Consider the following 18,869-nt stretch of genomic DNA (forward strand, 5'->3'; position numbering starts at 1 on the left):
AACACAGATAAGCCATATCAGCTAAAAACTAAGCTAAAATATTTTAGTCTTGTAACTATTATCTTTTTACACGTTATCTAGCAACAACGTTTCTTGCATGACTGAGGCTGATAAGTAAATTCAAAGAAAGATGATTGTTTTATCAGTTTTACTGAAATTTCTCATTTGCTGTTTACCACCATATTACCAGAAAGGTCACTGTAAGCTGATCTTGATTTGAGAGACAAAATTATATTTGATGCTGTAATGACAATAAACGAACACTGTAGACAGGAAAATACAAACACGTACACATATACAGGCACACATACACACATTTGCAAGCACACAGAGAAATATTAAATCGTCTTCACAAACAGCCAGATGGCTGCTCTTAATAGTCAAGAAAATGACTGAATCAATGCATACTATTATGTTTCCTTCTCAGATTACAGCTTTAGTTCTATAGGTTGTAAAATAATAATTTTTGGCAGTGATACCTTCAACATTCCTACATGAAAGGTAACTAGAGACAGCAGTCTCATTAAGAGGATATGCTAATGATAGACGTATCTGAGAACTATTTTGTATAAGAATCCCACAGTGTATGCATTACAGATCAGTAATAAAGCAAAGTTTCTAAATATGCTTTTATATTTTGTGTTTATGTAGTTTTTACAAATGTATATGCTATGTATGTGTATTTATTTTTATTACATTAATGGCTACTGTCAATGGCAAAGAAGCAAAAAATCTCCAAATCCCCTTGAAATGGGATGTGGATATTTCATGAAGGCTAAAAATAACAAACACACTTTCCTTCCCATCATGGGATATAAATGACTGAAAATAATGATATTCATGCATATTGATTTAAGTCCTTTTGCATATGTAAATCATCTGGTATTGTACTGAAAATACAAGAACAGTGAGTTCTGTCCATGAAGTATTTTAGATTTTCATGTAGCTTCCTATTTGTCCCCCCTTGCAGAGTGTGGAGTTCTCTGTGCATTAAAATCATGTAACTACAAACACTAAAATTGGAAAAGTGAAAGCATTTAGAAGTTTATTATTTGCCTTTGAAGTGCTCTACTATGAAGTAGTCTAACAAGTATAAATCCTGAAAAATTGAAAACTCAGATTTTAGAGCAGAGAAGTCAGGATAGAAATTATCTCTGAGAACCAAGGGGGATAAGGTGAGATCCTTTCACTCAATCGATAAATATTTAGTAAACACATACAGTTCCCAGGACTGTACTAAAATTTGTGACAACGTTGCCTTTTTCATTTCTTTTCTAGAAGAAGGGAAAGATAGGGAGAAAATGCATGTGAATAAGTGAATATTATCATTTGTAGGAAGATGAAATATGCTACAAAAGAAGGAAAAGTGGAGAAGATGAAGATGACCAGAATACAGGTTGAGATAATTTTGTTTTAGTATCTCCAGCAAAGGACATTAGAAATAAGCAAAACTATGTCAGCTTTTTAACTGAGCAATCTTACTTAATTATTTTCTTACTCACAGAGAAATTAGAGTACCTGGGGATTATGGTGTGTTTTATGGAAAATCCCCAAATACCCATCAACTTGTTTCTGTCCTAAGAATCAGGAACCTACATGGCTATGTTTCACTTCTGAAGTATCCACATGCTATCTTTAGAACTGAGCAGATGTTTCTGGGTTTCTCATGTTTATGCGAATCTTCTCACATGATTTTTCTTCCATTGATTAGTGATGTACAATCATTATGATGCCAAAGGCAAAAGAAAATATTGAGGAAGAGAAACTCTGTGCTGTTTAATCTATTTATAATTTTTTTTCGTTAGTCTTTGGGGTGAAAGGATCTCGTCACTGGATTTTAGCGGCAAACCGCTGGTCCCGCTTCCCATCCCCAGTAGTCCACCAGAACTTTTGAGAAATTGCATTTTCACTACTGATGTGTTCTGTCTTTAATATTTCATGTTTTAATTCCTTCTGGATTCCTCCATACCTAGAAAAATTAACTGCATGTCTTTCCAGCATATACTAATCTTCTATTGTAATACAATGAATGAATACCACCCATCGTGTCTAAATTGGAAATAAGGTAAATTTCTTTTTCTTCCCTTGATGGACATGTTATTTCTTCAAACATAAAGCATTCACACTTTTCAGTACATGAGTATTACCAAAAAGTTGCTGGGGAAGTTCTCTATCATTAAATATAATTATAGCACATTCCTTAAAACATTAAGTCCATATCAGTCTTAAAAACCTGATGACAATGCAGTATTAAAGAAGTGAAAATTTTCAAAATATGCCACACTGGTTAGATTTTTACACAAGTTCTATCATTTACATTTCCCTTGAGTGTTTCAGACAATTGTTGGCATAATATAATAGGCTTAAGATAAAGTTGGCAGAAATATCTTCTAGGGATAAAAGTGGGTGTTTATTTTCCTTGAGACATTTTAAAGGATAATTGATGGGTAGTAGCTAAGTACTTTTTATTGAACTTATTTATTTCTAATAGAAATGATGATAAAACACCAATTGCTGAATTTAATTATTTGGGCTTAATAACCTGCTCGGACTCCTCTCTCAAGACAGTCATTTTGATCTTCCAGGAGGCAATGAAAGGAAAAAGTGACCTGGCTTCCCCTATACATACTAGTTTTATGAGCTGAGATTCAATAAAGTAGCAGAGATGGAGAATAGGAGCGTCTAATCCTAATTATGTCCCTTGGTGATATATGTAGTTACATTTGGACTGATGCTAGTTTAAAAGTTTCAAGAAGAGAGTGTGCAGTTTTACCATCTGAAATCGGGTGAACATATCCATTTACTGTGGTGGGAATCTAATAATGACTTACATGTCACCAATATTTTAATTTTTTTCTCTTTGTAAAGAACTGCTTATTAAGGTGAATGCAAGAAAGTCTGCATTTCGCTAGTTATAGTTAAGTACCCAGAGTTATAGACAAATGAATTGACTATGTACTTGGCAACCTTACATCCAGGTAAATTTTTCACACAACTGAGAGTTTCTGAAACAAACATCATCAAAATATTCATAAATTCCTCTCACTGAGGCATTTGTGGAAATCCGCGTATTTTAAGTGCAGGTTTTAGTTTTGTCTTATTACTCACTGGACAGTTTTTGAACTGTCAAGCTATTCACATCTACCATGCTGTTCCACTGGCAAAGTGAGCATACTATTAATAAATATAAGGGCACTACTCAAATAAGTTGTGAAATCAAATATTTCACATATGCAATATGATGCAGGGTTGACTGTGATAGAGGTTGGGTATCCATATGTGTCTCCAGTGTTCATCAAGCACAAACAAAGATAGTAAAAATACCTTTTATGATGAGGCTGCCAGTGTTCTTTGCAACACCAAACTGATTTGTAGCTATGCAAGTATATAATCCGGCATCCAACCTGGTAACATTATATATTTTGAGACTACCATCCTCCAAGAGAAACACTCTAAAAAGAAAATTTATAATTAATATAAGTAAGGTTCTGTAAAACTGGTAAATTTCAACCTCTTACTTTCATTTAAAAGCATTTCTAAAACCATGGCTATATTTGATAATATGAATATATCCCTTTCCTATTATTCTGCTTTTAATTGTGAGTAATCTCTGAATCTGCATGTTAGAAAAAATGGCAACTGCTTTTATTCTGACACAGTACTGACCATTATTTATGCTGTCACTTGAATTATAATGGGTGATACCAATGCACATTAAAAATCAAATGAGTGCTTGATGCTGCAATGCCCATTTGCTTTATTAAAAACAAATGCAACAATTCACTGTGCATTTTGAAAAGTCAACTCTCTGCTGAAAATTGAAGTTGGTGTTAGAGACATGCAAGCTGATATTCACACGGTTAACTCTGGCCTTATAAACCTGATTTTACTTAAGACTTTCAGCTACCAAATAATAGGTTCTCAACCATGATGATAGTTGCCTGTGCTAGTGAGCTAAAGGAACCATCCACATGGTCCCGTAACTAAAGGGCTCAGGCCCATCTTATGATGGCCTATTCCATCAAAAGGAGAAAGATAGGAGTAAAATGAATGAAGACTTCAAAAATCAGACTGAATTAAATATTCCTAAAATACATGTAATCACATAGTATACAATGGAGGGATTGCTATTTAAGAATTTTCAGCCTTTCATAAAATGGTTCTTATGAAATTTTCTCTGAAACTCAGAAATAGTCAAAAGCAAACATCAGAACACTGTTGTAATCAAGGGAAACCCTAAGATTGGTTTCTTGGCAAAATCATCATCAGTGTTTTAATAAGAAGACAAAATGAAACAAAAGAACATGTACCCAATTTTGTCTTATAAATTTAATTTATGATCTTTTAAAAACACAGACTGCTATATTCAAAACGGATAACCAACAAGGAAGGACCTATTGTATAGTACATGGAACTCTACCCATTGTTATATGCCAGCCTGAATGGGAGGGGAGTTTGTGTCACCTGAAATTGCAATATTGTTAATTGGCTATGCCCCAATACAAAATAAAAAGTTGAAAGTTTGAAAGAAACAAAACAAAACTATAAAAGCACTAGCTAGGTAGTCAGTATTGCATAAAAGTAAGTAGTGAAAATTCATTTGTAATGACTGGTTTTAAAGGAAAGAAAGGGATGTGGCATGCATATCACATCTATTAAAAATAGCAAAACCATATTTGTTTCATCGCAAACACATCATTGTTTCTAATATGTTTATTACAGGAAATGTAGCTAATATAATTAATTACCCAAATTGAAACACAGAGAATATTAGCTAACTACAATTTGTACCAAACCAGCTTCCAATGTTGATTTATTATTAGTGATGAGTCCCATATTCTATTGCCAACTCAGTGAAAGGAGCCACTTCTGGGTTTAGAATGTTCCATGACACATAATCAGAAGTTTTTAAGTCATTATCTTGGAGTATTTTCCATTAGCAAATAATTGATATCTTATTTAATTTCTGAAATGTCTAGATTTCTTGATCCCGATTTATGCTAGCAGTTGAATCATATTGTTAATGAACAGTTACAAAGATATTCCAGTATTTAGCAAGGGTCTGGCCCCAAACAATTCCTTATCTGATTCAGTTAGAAGAAATCGATGTGAGATACATTTGGGTGCATAATTTACCTCTAGAATTTAGGAAAAACTAAGAATTTTAAGTAACATAGAAACATTAAATTTTTGCCAAAATAATTTTAAATGTTAAAAATATATACCTGCTGATAGCTAAAGGCCATCAAACTTCCCAACTAGTAATGTCAATGCTTGTATGTCGTATAATGTTTCACTTAACTTGGAGAAAAGGAAAATTCATATAAACTGTGGTTTATTATTACCTGAGTATACGACACTTTTAACTCATTGTATATGTTCGGGAGTTTGTTAAAATGAACCGAAATTATCATCATTGAAACAGATTATTTCTTTTGAAGTCTTAGTCAATCAATAAACATTTCTCAAGCTTGGGATAATAAGAAGGCATACTAACACTAGGAAAAGATAAAATCTGTCCAAATCAAAGCAGCTAATAAGCATTAAAGAATGAGTTGAACATTGCAACTGAGTTCTCATGCTCTTTCAAAAATCATTGCTTTGCCTCACTTGCAGTAAATAATTGTGCATGTTGACTATAACGTTCAAGAAATATCCATTGAGTCATCATTAGATGACCTTAAGATAATCTTAGGTGTTTATGTCTCAAAATGTGGTCTCATCCCAGATCTACTGAATCAAACTTTGCATATTAACATGATTTTCAGTAATTTGTATGCACAATAATGTTTGAGAACATTGTTCACTTCTTTATAAGTAAGATTTTAGTCTGTATTATTGACTATGCCAAAGCCTTTGACTGTGTGGATCACAATAAACTGAGGAAAATTCTGAAAGAGATGGGAATACCACACCACCTGACCTGCCTCTTGAGAAACCTGTATGCAGGTCAGGAAGCAACTGTTAGAATTGGACATGGAACAATAGACTGGTTCCAAATAGGAAAAGGAGTATGTCAAGGCTGTATATTGTCACCCTGCTTATTTAACTTATATTCAGAGTATATCATGAGAAACACTGGGCTGGAGGAAGCACAAGCTGGAATCAAGATTGCCAGGAAAAATATCAATAACCTCACATATGCAGATGACACCACCCTTATGGCAGAGAGTGAAGAAGAACTAAAGAGCCTCTTGATGAAAGTGAAAGAGGAGAGTGAAAAAGTTGGCTTAAAGCTCAACATTCAGAAAACTAAGATCATGGCATCTGGTCCCATCACTTCATGGCAAATAGATGGGGGAAACTGGAAACAGTGACTGACTTTATTTTGGGGGGCTCCAAAATCACTGCAGATGGTGATTGCAGCCATGAAATTAAAAGACGCTTACTCCTTGGAAGGAAAGTTATGACCAAACTAGACAGCATGTTAAAAAGCAGAGACATTACTTTGCCAACAAAGGTCCATCTGGTCAAGGCTATGGTTTTTCCAGTAGTCATGTATGGATGCGAGAGTTGGACTATAAAGAAATCTGAGCACAGAATAATTGATGCTTTTGAACTGCGGTACTGGAAAAGACGCTTGAGAGTCCTTTGGACTGCAAGGAGATCCAACCAGTCTATCCTAAAGGAAATCAGTACTGGATGTTCATTGGAAGGACTGATGCTGAAGCTAAACTCCAATATTTTGGCCACCTGATGTGAAGAGCTGACTCATTGGAAAAGACCCAGATGTTGGGAAAGATTGAGGCAGGAGGAGAAGGGGACGACAGAGGATGTGATTGTTGGATGGCATCATCAACTCAATGGACATGAGTTTGAGTAAACTCCGAGAGTTGGTGATGGACAGGGAGGCCTGGCATGCTGCAGTTCATGGGGTCACAAAGAGTCGGACACGACGGAGCAACTGAGCTGAACTGAAGAATCCATTTTGTTTTCATAAGGTCAGTATGCAAAAAGGACTTCCCTGGTGGCTGAAATCTTAAAGAATCTGACTGCAATGCAGGAGACACAGGTTCAATCCCTGGGAAGGGTAGATCCCCTGGAGAAGGGAATTGCTACCGCCTCTTGTATTCTTGCCTGGAGAATTCCATGGACAGAGGAGCCTGGCGGGCTATAGTTCATGGGATCACAAAGAGTCGGACAAGACTGAGGGATTAACACACACTCACAATATGCAAAAATGTACCAAAAAATAAGAAATCTTAGATTTAAATGCTTTATAAAAACATTTTATGAAACCAAGCTAGTTTTTGTGAAACCAAACTAGTAAACAAATCAATTTTTCATTTATAAAAAATAGATAATTGAGAGTGTAATTCTCCCTGGTTAACTAGGATATTGAAAGTCAGACATTTACCATAATTTGAGATTTTAATGTGATAAGTAAGTGGTATGAATATTTCAGATTATTTTTTCATTAATAAGAGATTTAAAATACAGTAAGAAAATTCAATCTTTAATAATGTAGATAGAGTCAAACTACCTAATCATAGCCGTAAATTTATGCAGAATAATTAAACAAAAACTATTAAAGAAAAGTGAGATTTTCCAATCTGTCACATATCAAAACATGGCTTAGTATAAATGATTAAAAAAAAAGAAAGAACACCCAGTTGACTTCAAACTGTATTAAGCAAACTGAGCAATTGACATTTTCAGATAAGGAAGGATGCACATGTCAAAATTAACTGGAACATTTTAATTGATGGTTTTGGTAACACTGATAAAGAACGATAAAGGCTGACTTTTTCTATCCTTCTTTTGGATTATTCTAAAAGATACTTCAAAATGCTATCTGGAGGGTTGTAAAGGACATATTAATAAAGTACATTAAAATATTCTATATTTACATAAGCCTCTCTGGCATTTAAAAACAAAACACAGCCACAAGTGTAGATATGCTTGGTTATCTAAAAACTGGGAAAACATTCTGGTGTTAAAAATGGAAATTTGCATAATAATTATCAAAGAGAATATAAGCCACAGAGAAGAAAGCAAAAGACATTGAAGTGATTGATTACATATAATACAGGTATATATTTAAATTAGAACTTAAGGCTGAGATTACATTGCTAACAGACAATAGATTATAAAAGCATGTATGAAAATATTAAAGTACCATGGAATATGGTAAGACTTCTAAAAATTTAGTAGCAGTTATAGAGCATTTATAGAGATCATCATGCTTCTAAATTTATTCAGCAAATATTCATTAAACGTCTATTGTGTTCCAGATACTGTGTTAAATATTACAATAGGTATGTGAAAAATAGATAATGTCAATATCAAGGTTATTATTTTGCAGAACTAAACTCATTGGTCAAAACTCAAGCAGGTTGTGAACTATTATTGCATGCTGTCTGCACAAGTCCTCTACTAGGCATATATATGCATTCCGTGCTCAGTCGTGTCCAACTCTGCGACCCCATGGACTGTAGCCCACTGGGCTCCTCTGTCCATGGGATTTCTTAGGCAAGAATACTGGAGTGGGTTGCCATTTCCTCCTCCAGGGGTTCTTCCCAACCAAAGGGTCAGACACATGTCTCTTAAGTCTCCTGCACTGGCAGGCAGATTTTTTAACCACTAGTGCCACTTGGGAAGCCCTAAAAATGTCAAATTTTTGATTCATTAAGTAAACCTCTGTGCTCACTATTTGTATCATCCCCATTTTACAACTCAGGAACGCGAGGCATGGAAAGAAGGGGGTACCTCAGTGTACCTGCTAGGTAGTGTAGATTCCAACCATGCCTATCTCTCTAGATGAAGAAGCACTTATTGTATTTTTTTTCCATTTATTTTTATTAGTTGGAGGCTAATTACTTTACAATATTGTAGTGGTTTTTGCCATACATTGACATGAATCAGCCATGGATTTACATGTGTTCCCCATCCCAATCCCCCCTCCCACCTCCCTCCCCATCCCATCCCTCTGGGTCTTCCCAGTGCACCAGCCCTGAGCACTTGTCTCACGCATCCAACCTGGGCTGGTGATCTGTTTCACCCTTGACAGTACACTTTTTCAATGCTATTCTCTCAGAACATCCCACCCTTGCCTTCTCCCACAGAGTCCAAAAGTCTCTTCTGTACATCTGTGTCTCTTTTTCTGTTTTGCATATAGGGTTATCATTACCATCTTTTTAAATTCCATATTATGCATTAGTATACTGTATTGGTCTTTATCTTTCTGGCTTACTTCACTCTGTATAATGGGCTCCAGTTTCATCTGTCAGGGAATGTTTGATGGGAAGATTCCTACATGCTGTCTCTCATGAGTCCTTTGTTCCTCTTCAAGCGGAACAGCACGCTGCTCCCAGGGACTGAGGTCATTGTGTGAGGCAAGCATGAGTCTCCTTTAGTAAACATTCTCCTTAGGACAAAACAGCTTAATCTCCTTCCCCTTTCTTGAGATATGGATTGTGTCCTGACCTTGTGACTAACATTACCCCTTGTTCCCTTGGTAACGGTTGCTGTACATTTGGTTTTCTGATCTCTATCATTCCCGAAAGAGGTTTCTTGTACTGTAGCCTATATATACTCATAGAAAAATCATTAAAGCACCTTTGCTAAATCAGAGCTTAGGTCCCCGGGTCTTTTTTGTCTCTCTCTCTCTTTCACTTTCTTATCGTCGACTCCGTACCACAAGGTTCCGGTCCATTAAGGGACCCCAACATTCATCCATCTCATTAGAACTGATTCAAATGAATTCTTTTTAACAGCTGAGTAATATTCCATGGTGTATATGTACCACAGCTTCCTTATCCATTCGTCTGCTGATGGGCATCTAGGTTGCTTCCATGTCCTGGCTATTATAAACAGTGCTGCGATGAACATTGGGGTGCACGTGTCTCTTTCAGATCTGGATTCCTCAGTGTGTATGCCCAGAAGTGGGATTGCTGGGTCATATGGCAGTTCTATTTCCAGTTTTTTAAGAAATCTCCACACTGTTCTCCATAGTGGCTGTACTAGTTTGCATTCCCACCAACAGTGTAAGAAGGTTCCCTTTTCTCCACACCCTCTCCAGCATTTATTGCTTGTAGACTTTTGGATAGCAGCCATCCTGACTGGCATGTAATGGTACCTCATTGTGGTTTTGATTTGCATTTCTCTGATAATGAGTGATGTGGAGCATCTTTTCATGTGTTTGTTAGCCATCTGTATGTCTACTTTGGAGAAATGTCTTTTTAGTTCTTTGGCCCATTTTTTGATTGGGTCATTTGTTTTTCTGGAATTGAGCTGCAGTAGCTGCTTATATATTTTTGAGATTAATCCTTTGTCTGTTGTTTTGTTTGCTATTATTTTCTCCCATTCTGAAGGCTGTCTTTTCACCTTGCTTTTAGTGTCCTTTGTTGTGCAAAAGCTTTTAATTTTCATTAGGTCCCATTTGTTTATTTTTGCTTTTATTTCCAATATTCTGGGAGGTGGGTCATAGAGGAGCCTGCTGTGATTTTTGTCGGAGAGTGTTTTGCCTATGTTCTCCTCTAGGAGTTTTATAGTTTCTGGTCTTACATTTAGATCTTTAATCCATTTTGAGTTTATTTTTGTGTATGGTGTTAGAAGGTGTTCTAGTTTCATTCTTTTACAAGTGGTTGACCAGTTTTCCCAGCACCACTTGTTAAAGAAGTTGTCTTTTTTCCATTGTATATCCCTGCCTCCTTTGTCGAAGATAAGAAGCACTTATTTTAGCAAGTGCTCTTTCACTTTAAGTTTACAAAGTATAGTTACTAATGAGGCCAAATGTTTATTTAGGTTTTTCTGTAACATCTTATGGAAAATCCAAATGCATCCTGGCCAACCTAATAGTTTTTCAGAGTACAAATTTGAATGTATACACACATACACACACACACACATACACGCGCGTGCGCGCATATGATAATCTTTAATATTTGGAGAGACAGAGAGAATATTATGAAATGCAGTGAATAAGAGGAGGGGTAAGATAGAGAAACTTACATAGTTTACTCCAGATTCTCTAGGACACAAAAGTAAGAGTGAAGCAGGTAAATACATGTACATATACATAGGCTTCCCAGGTGGAGCTAATGGTAAAGAACCTGCCTGCCAGTGCAGGAGATGCAAGAATGCAGGTTTGATCTCTGGGTCTGGGTTGGGAAGATCTGCAGGAGTAGGAAATGGCACCCCATCCAGTATTCTTGCATGGAAAATTCCAAGTGGATAGTAGCCTGGTAAGCCACAATCCATGAGGATATATAGAGTATTTGCATAACATTCTCTTTAATATTGGAGGTTTTTAATTTGACTCCCCAAATGTAATGGAACATTGATATGTGTGCACATATGCACATTTTCTCAGGACTCTAAGCTTTTCTGCAATAGTAAAAGCAAGTTTGATATCCCTTACCATGGGAGAGTTTTAACCAAAAACATAAGGTGATGATGATGGCAATACTAATACTAAGGATTAGTTTTCTTCTCTCACACTGTCCTATGAAATAATGGTGTTATCAGTAGTAGTATTATTTAGCAAACGTGGAGTGGGGCTCAACTACTTATGATTGAATCTCAGTTTAGTTCAGTCACTCAGTCATACCCACTCTTTGCATATCCATGGACTGCAGCACGCCAGGCCTCCGTGTCCATCACCAATTCCCAGAGTTTATTCAAACTCATGTCTCTTGAGTTGGTGATGCCATCCAACCATCTCATCCTCTGTCTTCCCCTTCTTCTCCTTCCTTCAATCTTTCTAGCATAAGACTCTTTTCAAATGAATCAGCTCTTCAAATCAGGTGGCCACAGTATTGGAGTTTCAGCTTCAACATCAGTCCTTCCAATGAATATTCAGGACTGATTTCCTTTAGGTTGGACTAGTAGGATCTTCTTACAGTTCAAGAAACTCTCATGAGTTTGTCCAACACCACAGTTTAAAAGGATCAATTCTTTGACACTCAGCTTTCTTTATAGTCCAACTCTCACATCCATACAGGGCTACTGAAAAAAAACATAGCTTTGACTAGACAAACCTTTGTTGGCAAAGTAGTCTCTGCTTTTTATTATGCTGTCTAGATTGGTCATAGCTTTTCTTCCAAGGTGTAAGCTTCTTTTAATTTTATGGCTGCGATCACCATCTGCAGTGATTTTGGAGTGCCCCCCCCCCAAATCTGTCACTGGTTCCACTGTTTCCCCATTTATTTGTCACTAAGTGAGAAGACTGGGTGCCATGATATTAGTTTTCTGAATTTTGAGTCTTAAGCAAAATTTTTCAGTCTCCTATTTCACTTTCATCAAGGGTCTCTTTAGTTCTTCTTCACTTTCTGCCATAAGGGTGGTGTCATCTGTATATCTGATGTTACTGATATTTCTCCTGGCAAACTTGATTCCAGCTTGTGTTTCATCCAGCCAGTGTTTCTCATGATGTACTCTGCATATAAGTTAAATAAGCAGGGTGACAATATGCAGCCTTGATGTACTCCTTTCCCTGTTTGGAACCAGTTTGTTGTTCCATGACCATTCTAACTGTTGCTTCTTGACCTGCATACAGATTTCTCAGGAGGCAGGTCAGGTGGTGTGGTATTTCCATCTCTTTCAGAATTTTCCACAGTTTGTTGTGATGCACATGGTCAAAGGCTTTGGCGTAGTCAATAAAGCAGAAATAGATGTTGTTCTGGAACTCTCTTGCTTTTTCAATGATCCAGTGGATGTTGGCAATTTGATCTCTGGTTCCTCTGCCTTTTCTAAAACCAGCTTGAATGGCTGGAAGTTCACAGTTCACATACTGTTGAAGCCTGGCTTGGAGAATTTTGAGCATTATTTTACTAGTTTGTGAGATGAATCCAATTGTGCGGTAGTTTGAGCATTGCCTTTCTTTGGGACTGGAATGAAAACAGACATTTTCCAGTCCTGTGGCCACTGCTGAGTTTTCCAAACTTGCTGGCTTACTGAGTACAGCACTTTCACAGCATCATCTTTGAGGATATGAAATAGCTCAACTGGGATTCTGTCAGCTCCACTAGCTTTGTTCATAGTGATGCTTCATAAGGTCCACTTGACTTCTCACACTAGGATGTCTGGTTCTAGGTGAGTGATCACACCATCGTGATTATCTGGGTCATGAAAGTCTTTTTTGTACAGTTCTGTGTATTCTTGCCACCTCTTTTTAATATCTTCTGCTTCTGTTAGGTCCATACCATTTCTGACCTTTATTGAGCCCATCTTTGCATGAAATGTTCCATTGGTATCTCTAATTTTCTTGAAGAGATCTCTAGTCTTTCCCATTCTATTGTTTTTCTCTATTTCTTTGCACTAATCACTGAGAAAGGCTTTCTTATCTCTCCTTGCTATCCTTTGGAACTCTGCATTCAAATGTGAATATCTTTCCTTTTCTCCTTTGCTTTCACTTCTCTTCTTTTCTCAGCTATTTGTAAGGCCTCCTCAGACAGTCATTTTAATTTTTTGCATTTCTTTTTCTTGGGAATGGTCTTGATCCCTGTCTCCTGTACAATGTCACAAACCTCCGTCCACGGTTCATCAGGCACTCTAACAGATCTAGTCCCTTAAATCTATTTCTCACTTCCACTGAATTTAACTCAGATGACCATTATATCTACTACTGTGGGCAAGAATCCTTTAGAATAAATGGAGTAGTTATGATAGTCAACAGAAGAGTCTGAAATACAGTACTTGGATGCAATCTCAGAAATGACAGAACCATCTCTCTTCGTTTCCAAGGCAAATGATTTAATATCACAGTAATTCAAATCTATGCCCTGACCAGTAATGCTGAAGAAGCTGAAGTTGAACGGTTCTATGAAGACCTACAAGACCTTCTAGGAATAACACCCCAAAAGATGTCCTTTTCATTATAGGGTCCTGGCATGCTAAAGTAGAAGTCAAGAAACACCTGGAGTAATAGTCAGATTTGGCCTTGGAGTACAGAATGAAGCAGGGAAAAGGCTAGTAGAGTTTTGCCAAGAGAAAGCACTGGTCATAGAAAACACCCTCTTCCAACAATACAAGAGAAAACTCTACACATGGACATCCAGATGGTCAACATCGAAATCAGATTGATTAGATCCTTTGCAGCCAAAGATAGAGAAGCTCTATACAGTCAACAAAAACAAGACCAGGAGCTGACTGTGGCTCAGATCATGAACTCCTTATTGCCAAATTCAACTTAAATTGTAGAATGTAGGGAAAACAACTAGACCATTCAGGTATGACATAAATCAAATCCCTTATGATTATATAGTGGAAGTGACTGAATCTGAGCCCTCATATGTAATATTGTATCACTGGGTCCAAGTTATCAACTGTGCAAGTTGTCAGCTTTCTCGTCTGTAACATGGGAATATTAATATTATCTGTGTCACTGAGTCTTGAGGTGAAAATCAGGTAAACTGTTTAGCATGCTTAGCAATATGCCCTACTCCTAGTTAGCCACCAGTAGGTCTTTAATGAACTAATTTTTCATTCTTCTAAACAATGTAAGCACTTTTGAAATTCCATGAACAGGAACAGCAGTGAAAGGACAAAGTGTTTTGTCACAGTTCAACAAAGAGACCTGAGAGGTATAGGTTAGACTTTTTAAAAGGATCCTAGTGACAGATTGTCCCCAGCATTTCACTGACTAAGACTCTACACTGAATTCATACCACATCCTGTCTGTACTTGTGGAATTGTTTTTTCTGATCTGCAGTGTTCTCGGTTTTATTTTGGGTACAGAAATAGGCTTCTTGTAAGAACTGGATTAATTAAGTGATACCTATTAATCTTATTTTCGGCTGATACCAGTTTTGGTCTTTGCTTTCCTACATGACTTAGACCAATGTTTTTGAATCTCACTTTGGTTCTTACTCCTGCCTGACATCTTAAAAAAACCTTTTCCTCTGACTGACTCGGTGGTATGATTTGTGACTTTAACTAAGAGATAGTTATCAATCCCTGGATTAATTTGGTTTTGACATCACCAAGTTCTAATACTTAACTGATAGTGTATGTATGTTTCTTCCTTAACTCTTTCTCTGTGATCATTTCACAGTTCAGTGATAACGCTGTTCCTCTCCAGTGTCTATTCTCAAATATCCACTTAATTAGACTATTTCACCTGTTCACGCAATCAAATTGAAAAATTTCCCCCAAAGTACCAAAGCTTAGTAGTCTATTTAGATGATTAAATCACAAATTAAGGCATTTACATTTTAAATGTTCTGTAATAATTAGAATTTAAAGACATTTACATGTATAGATGTATTATGATCATTCAACAATAGAATAACTAATAGTTATAATGTGTAATACATCACATTGTTCTTCTAATTGCATTAGGGCATTAATACAAAGGTGGAAATTCAGAACTACAAGCTGTGTCTGACAGTCAAATGACATTGGGGGATTTTATATTGGCATAGAAAAATAGAAATTTAGAAAAACTGAGCCACCAACATTTGCAAACACTTTAAGGTTAACTGATAAATTGAAGGCAGAGTATATAGTGTGATCGAATGCCCAACATTTCAATCTTCCCACATCATGGGATGTTAGTAGCACAAAGGGAAAACAAAAGTAATAGATGCCTTAACTAGTTGCCTTCTACTTTTATATCCTTTGCCTTCTACTTTTGAACTATTGTGCATAAAACGTCAGGAACATAGACTGCGATGTCACATGAACATGTAGGAGTCTTTTACCTGGAGCATGTGTCAAATGTTATGCTATTCTAAGGACTTAGTCTACAGACTAGTGTTGCATGTTTTTCCCCTTGCTTTCCCAATTTGTGTGAGATACTTGTTCATTATAAACTTTGTAAATGCAATAGATATTGTTATTCACGTCCAGTTTATCACTGCATCGAAGCTAAAGCATGCCCAATCTTTGATTTACCTACATAGAGAAAAAACAGATCTATATTATATAGACGCCAGGTACACAGAAAATGAAGAAGTCTCTGCTTTTTTTGTTTAGTATTAACCATAGCCTATCACAAAATTTTAGGACACAGAAGACTAGTAATAGCTAAATTTCTTAAACTCAGAGAAATTAGGACATTGGGCAATTACAATTTCATATTGCTGAAACTAGAGCAATACTGCTATTTTTATAGTTAGATTATTAACTGGAGTATTGCTTCCAGTTCTGTCTAAAGATAATACTGTAGACCATGAAATTTTAATTGACTGTCTAATTTTACTGATATCTAGAAAATGTAAAATAGATTGGATTAAAATGAGATAAGAAGTAGAAAAGTATGTATAAATTTTGACTCTGCACAATTTAGGTTTTAGGTAAAATGTCCCACTGGAATCCATCTAAGATCAAATATTGATATTACATTTTATTAATTTTAGCACCTGATTAGCATAGTTAAGGTGCAATATCTATGCTAATCTTACTGTCATTTAATAAGTTATCTTTTAAAAAGTACTTTTTTAACAAGCTACAGAAAGTAATATACAAACAAGTAAATACCAATGCTTCCTCATTTAAATCAAAATAAAGGTTTTCTTTTTCATCTTTTTTATGTCGGTAACTTTAAACATCTCTAATGGTATTTATACACAGAAAATATCTCACACCTCTGTCCAGGATAAATTTAAAGGTTTAATCAATGGATTATTAAAATGCATTTTATGATTCTTATAAAATCTTCAGAGTAGTAAAAAAACCCAACAGGTAACCTGAAAAAAGAGATAAAAGGATAGAGACAGAATAAAAATGCAGTGCTGTCTCCAGACGGAGATGATCAAATAGGCACAGAATATAAAGTCTAGTCTCTCTACTAAATGGCATAGATCATATTCTGTGAAGCACAATCACTTATTATCATTAATCAATTCTAAACAAGGGAAAATACATACCAGAAAATTCAGTAAAATTTGTGGAAGGAATTCTTAAATATGTTATCATATCTTTTATTTTTTCTGCCTTTTAGGAAAGACCACAAATATTCTTTTCAGTAAAGAGTTAAGTTCAAAAGAGAAAACAAATGTTCTCAATTTGCAGATATTTCTGTTTTTTAAAAATTAATTGCTTTACCTATTTTTGGTCAGCCCACATGGACTGAACCTGGGCCCTCAGCAGTGAGATCACAGAGTTCCCACAATTCTCTTAAGAGTCCGTCTTTAGAGACTTGCCAGATGAAAGCTTAGAGGTCTCTTTCCCAAGTATCTAGTAGGAGATTAGTACTCCATTGCTTCTCTTCCTGGTGGCTCAGTGGAAAGAATCTGCCTGCCATGCAGGAAACATGGATTCAATCCCTGATCCAGGAAGATGCCCTGGAGAAGGAAATGGCAACGCACTCCAGTATTCTTGCCTGAAAAATCCCCATGGACAGAGGAACCTGTCGCATTACAGTACTAGGGGTCTCAAAGAATCAGACATGACTGAAGGCCTGAACAACAACCACAACCCCTTGTCTGAATCCCATTTATCCTCCCGAGCCAACTTTGATTTCACTGTTTCAGACACAGGTTATGCCTCTTCCCAGGGTCTCTTAGTGCCATTGGCTGCCAAAAGTCCAGATAATGCAGCCCCACTGGCAAAGGGGCAGCCAGCACAAAAATCCCATTTTCTTTCCTTTCAAAAACTTTTTATCCCCAAGTAATTTCTGTATGGAGACAGTCTATGAAGCCAGCTGATGCCAGCCTGCCTGTTTGTATTTATGTGTGTTAAAGTCAGCCACTGGCCTGCATTGCTGCCTGTATTTACTTGCTTCACTCTTACTTTTGCTTCCTAGGGAATCTGGAGTAAAATATGTAAGTTTCTCTATCATACCGCTTCTCTTATTCACTACATTTCACAATACTCTTTCTGTCTCGCCAAATATTAAAGATTAGCAGTTTTGTCCCAAATAAATAAAATGATATGGGGAATTCCATGGTAGTCCAGTGGTTAGGATTCTGCACTTCCACTTAAGGGGCACAAGGTTCAGTTTGATCTTTGGTCAGACAGGAACTAAGACATCTTGTTTAAAAACTAAAAAATAAATAACTTACTTAGCCATAGCCAGGATGCAGGTCTTTGCATCCTGATTTCTACTGAATCATTACATTACTTTGTATTTTGAATTTTCCTTTATTTAAAATTGAGAAAAAGGTAGACTTCCTACGTAGGAATCTACATCCTTCATCCTGCCAACACATGCCTAGTCTCCCTCATTATCAGCTTTCTCCACCTGAGGGGTACATTTGTTATAACTGATATAGTCACCCAAAGACCATAGTTGACCTTAGAGTTCACCCTTGGTGTTGTACATTCTATTTGTTTAGAGGCATATGTAATAACATGTATCCATTATTATAATGAGCTTTCCTGATTGCTCAGCATTAAAGAATCTGTCTGAAATGTAGGAGATACAGGTAGATGCAGGTTTAATTCCTGGGTCAGGAAGATTCCCTGGAGAAGGAAATGGCAATGCACTCCAGTATTCTTGCCAGGATAATTCCATGAACAGAGGAGCCTAGAGGGCTACGTCTATGGGGTCACAAAAGAATTGGACATGACTGAGCACCCATGCACACGGATTATTATAATATCATACAGAATATTTCCACTGAACTAAAAATTCTCTGTATTCTACCTATTTGTTTTTCCCTCCTGCACCTATTTATTCATCCCTCCTTGGCAACCACTGATTTTTGTACTGTCTCCAAAGTTTTGCCTTTTCCAGAATGTCATATAGTTGTAATCATACAGTATATAAATTTTCAGGTTGGCTTTCTCCCTAGGTAATATGTATTTAAGATCCTTCCATATGTTTCCATGACTTGTTAGCTCATTTCTTTTTAACACTGATTAATATTCCATTGCCTGGATATACCACAGTTTATTAGTCATTTGCTTACTTAAGAATATCTTGGTTGCTCCCAATTTTGGCAATTATGAATAAAGATGTTATAAATTATATAGTGTGCAGG

The 18,869-nt window shown here is 36.4% G+C and overlaps 1 protein-coding gene across 1 annotated transcript in view; it reads right to left on the reverse strand.

Annotated features, from left to right (window-relative positions):
- Window positions 1–18,869, reverse strand: part of CNTN6 (contactin 6) — a 161,955-nt gene that overhangs the window by 43,871 nt on the left and 99,215 nt on the right. Inside the window, 1 exon segment of the mRNA XM_065935281.1 lies at window positions 3,325–3,452. Coding sequence (XP_065791353.1) covers window positions 3,325–3,452 — 128 coding nt within the window.

Source organism: Muntiacus reevesi, chromosome 4 (genome assembly GCF_963930625.1).
Source record: "Muntiacus reevesi chromosome 4, mMunRee1.1, whole genome shotgun sequence".
NCBI classification, from domain to species: domain Eukaryota; kingdom Metazoa; phylum Chordata; class Mammalia; order Artiodactyla; family Cervidae; genus Muntiacus; species Muntiacus reevesi.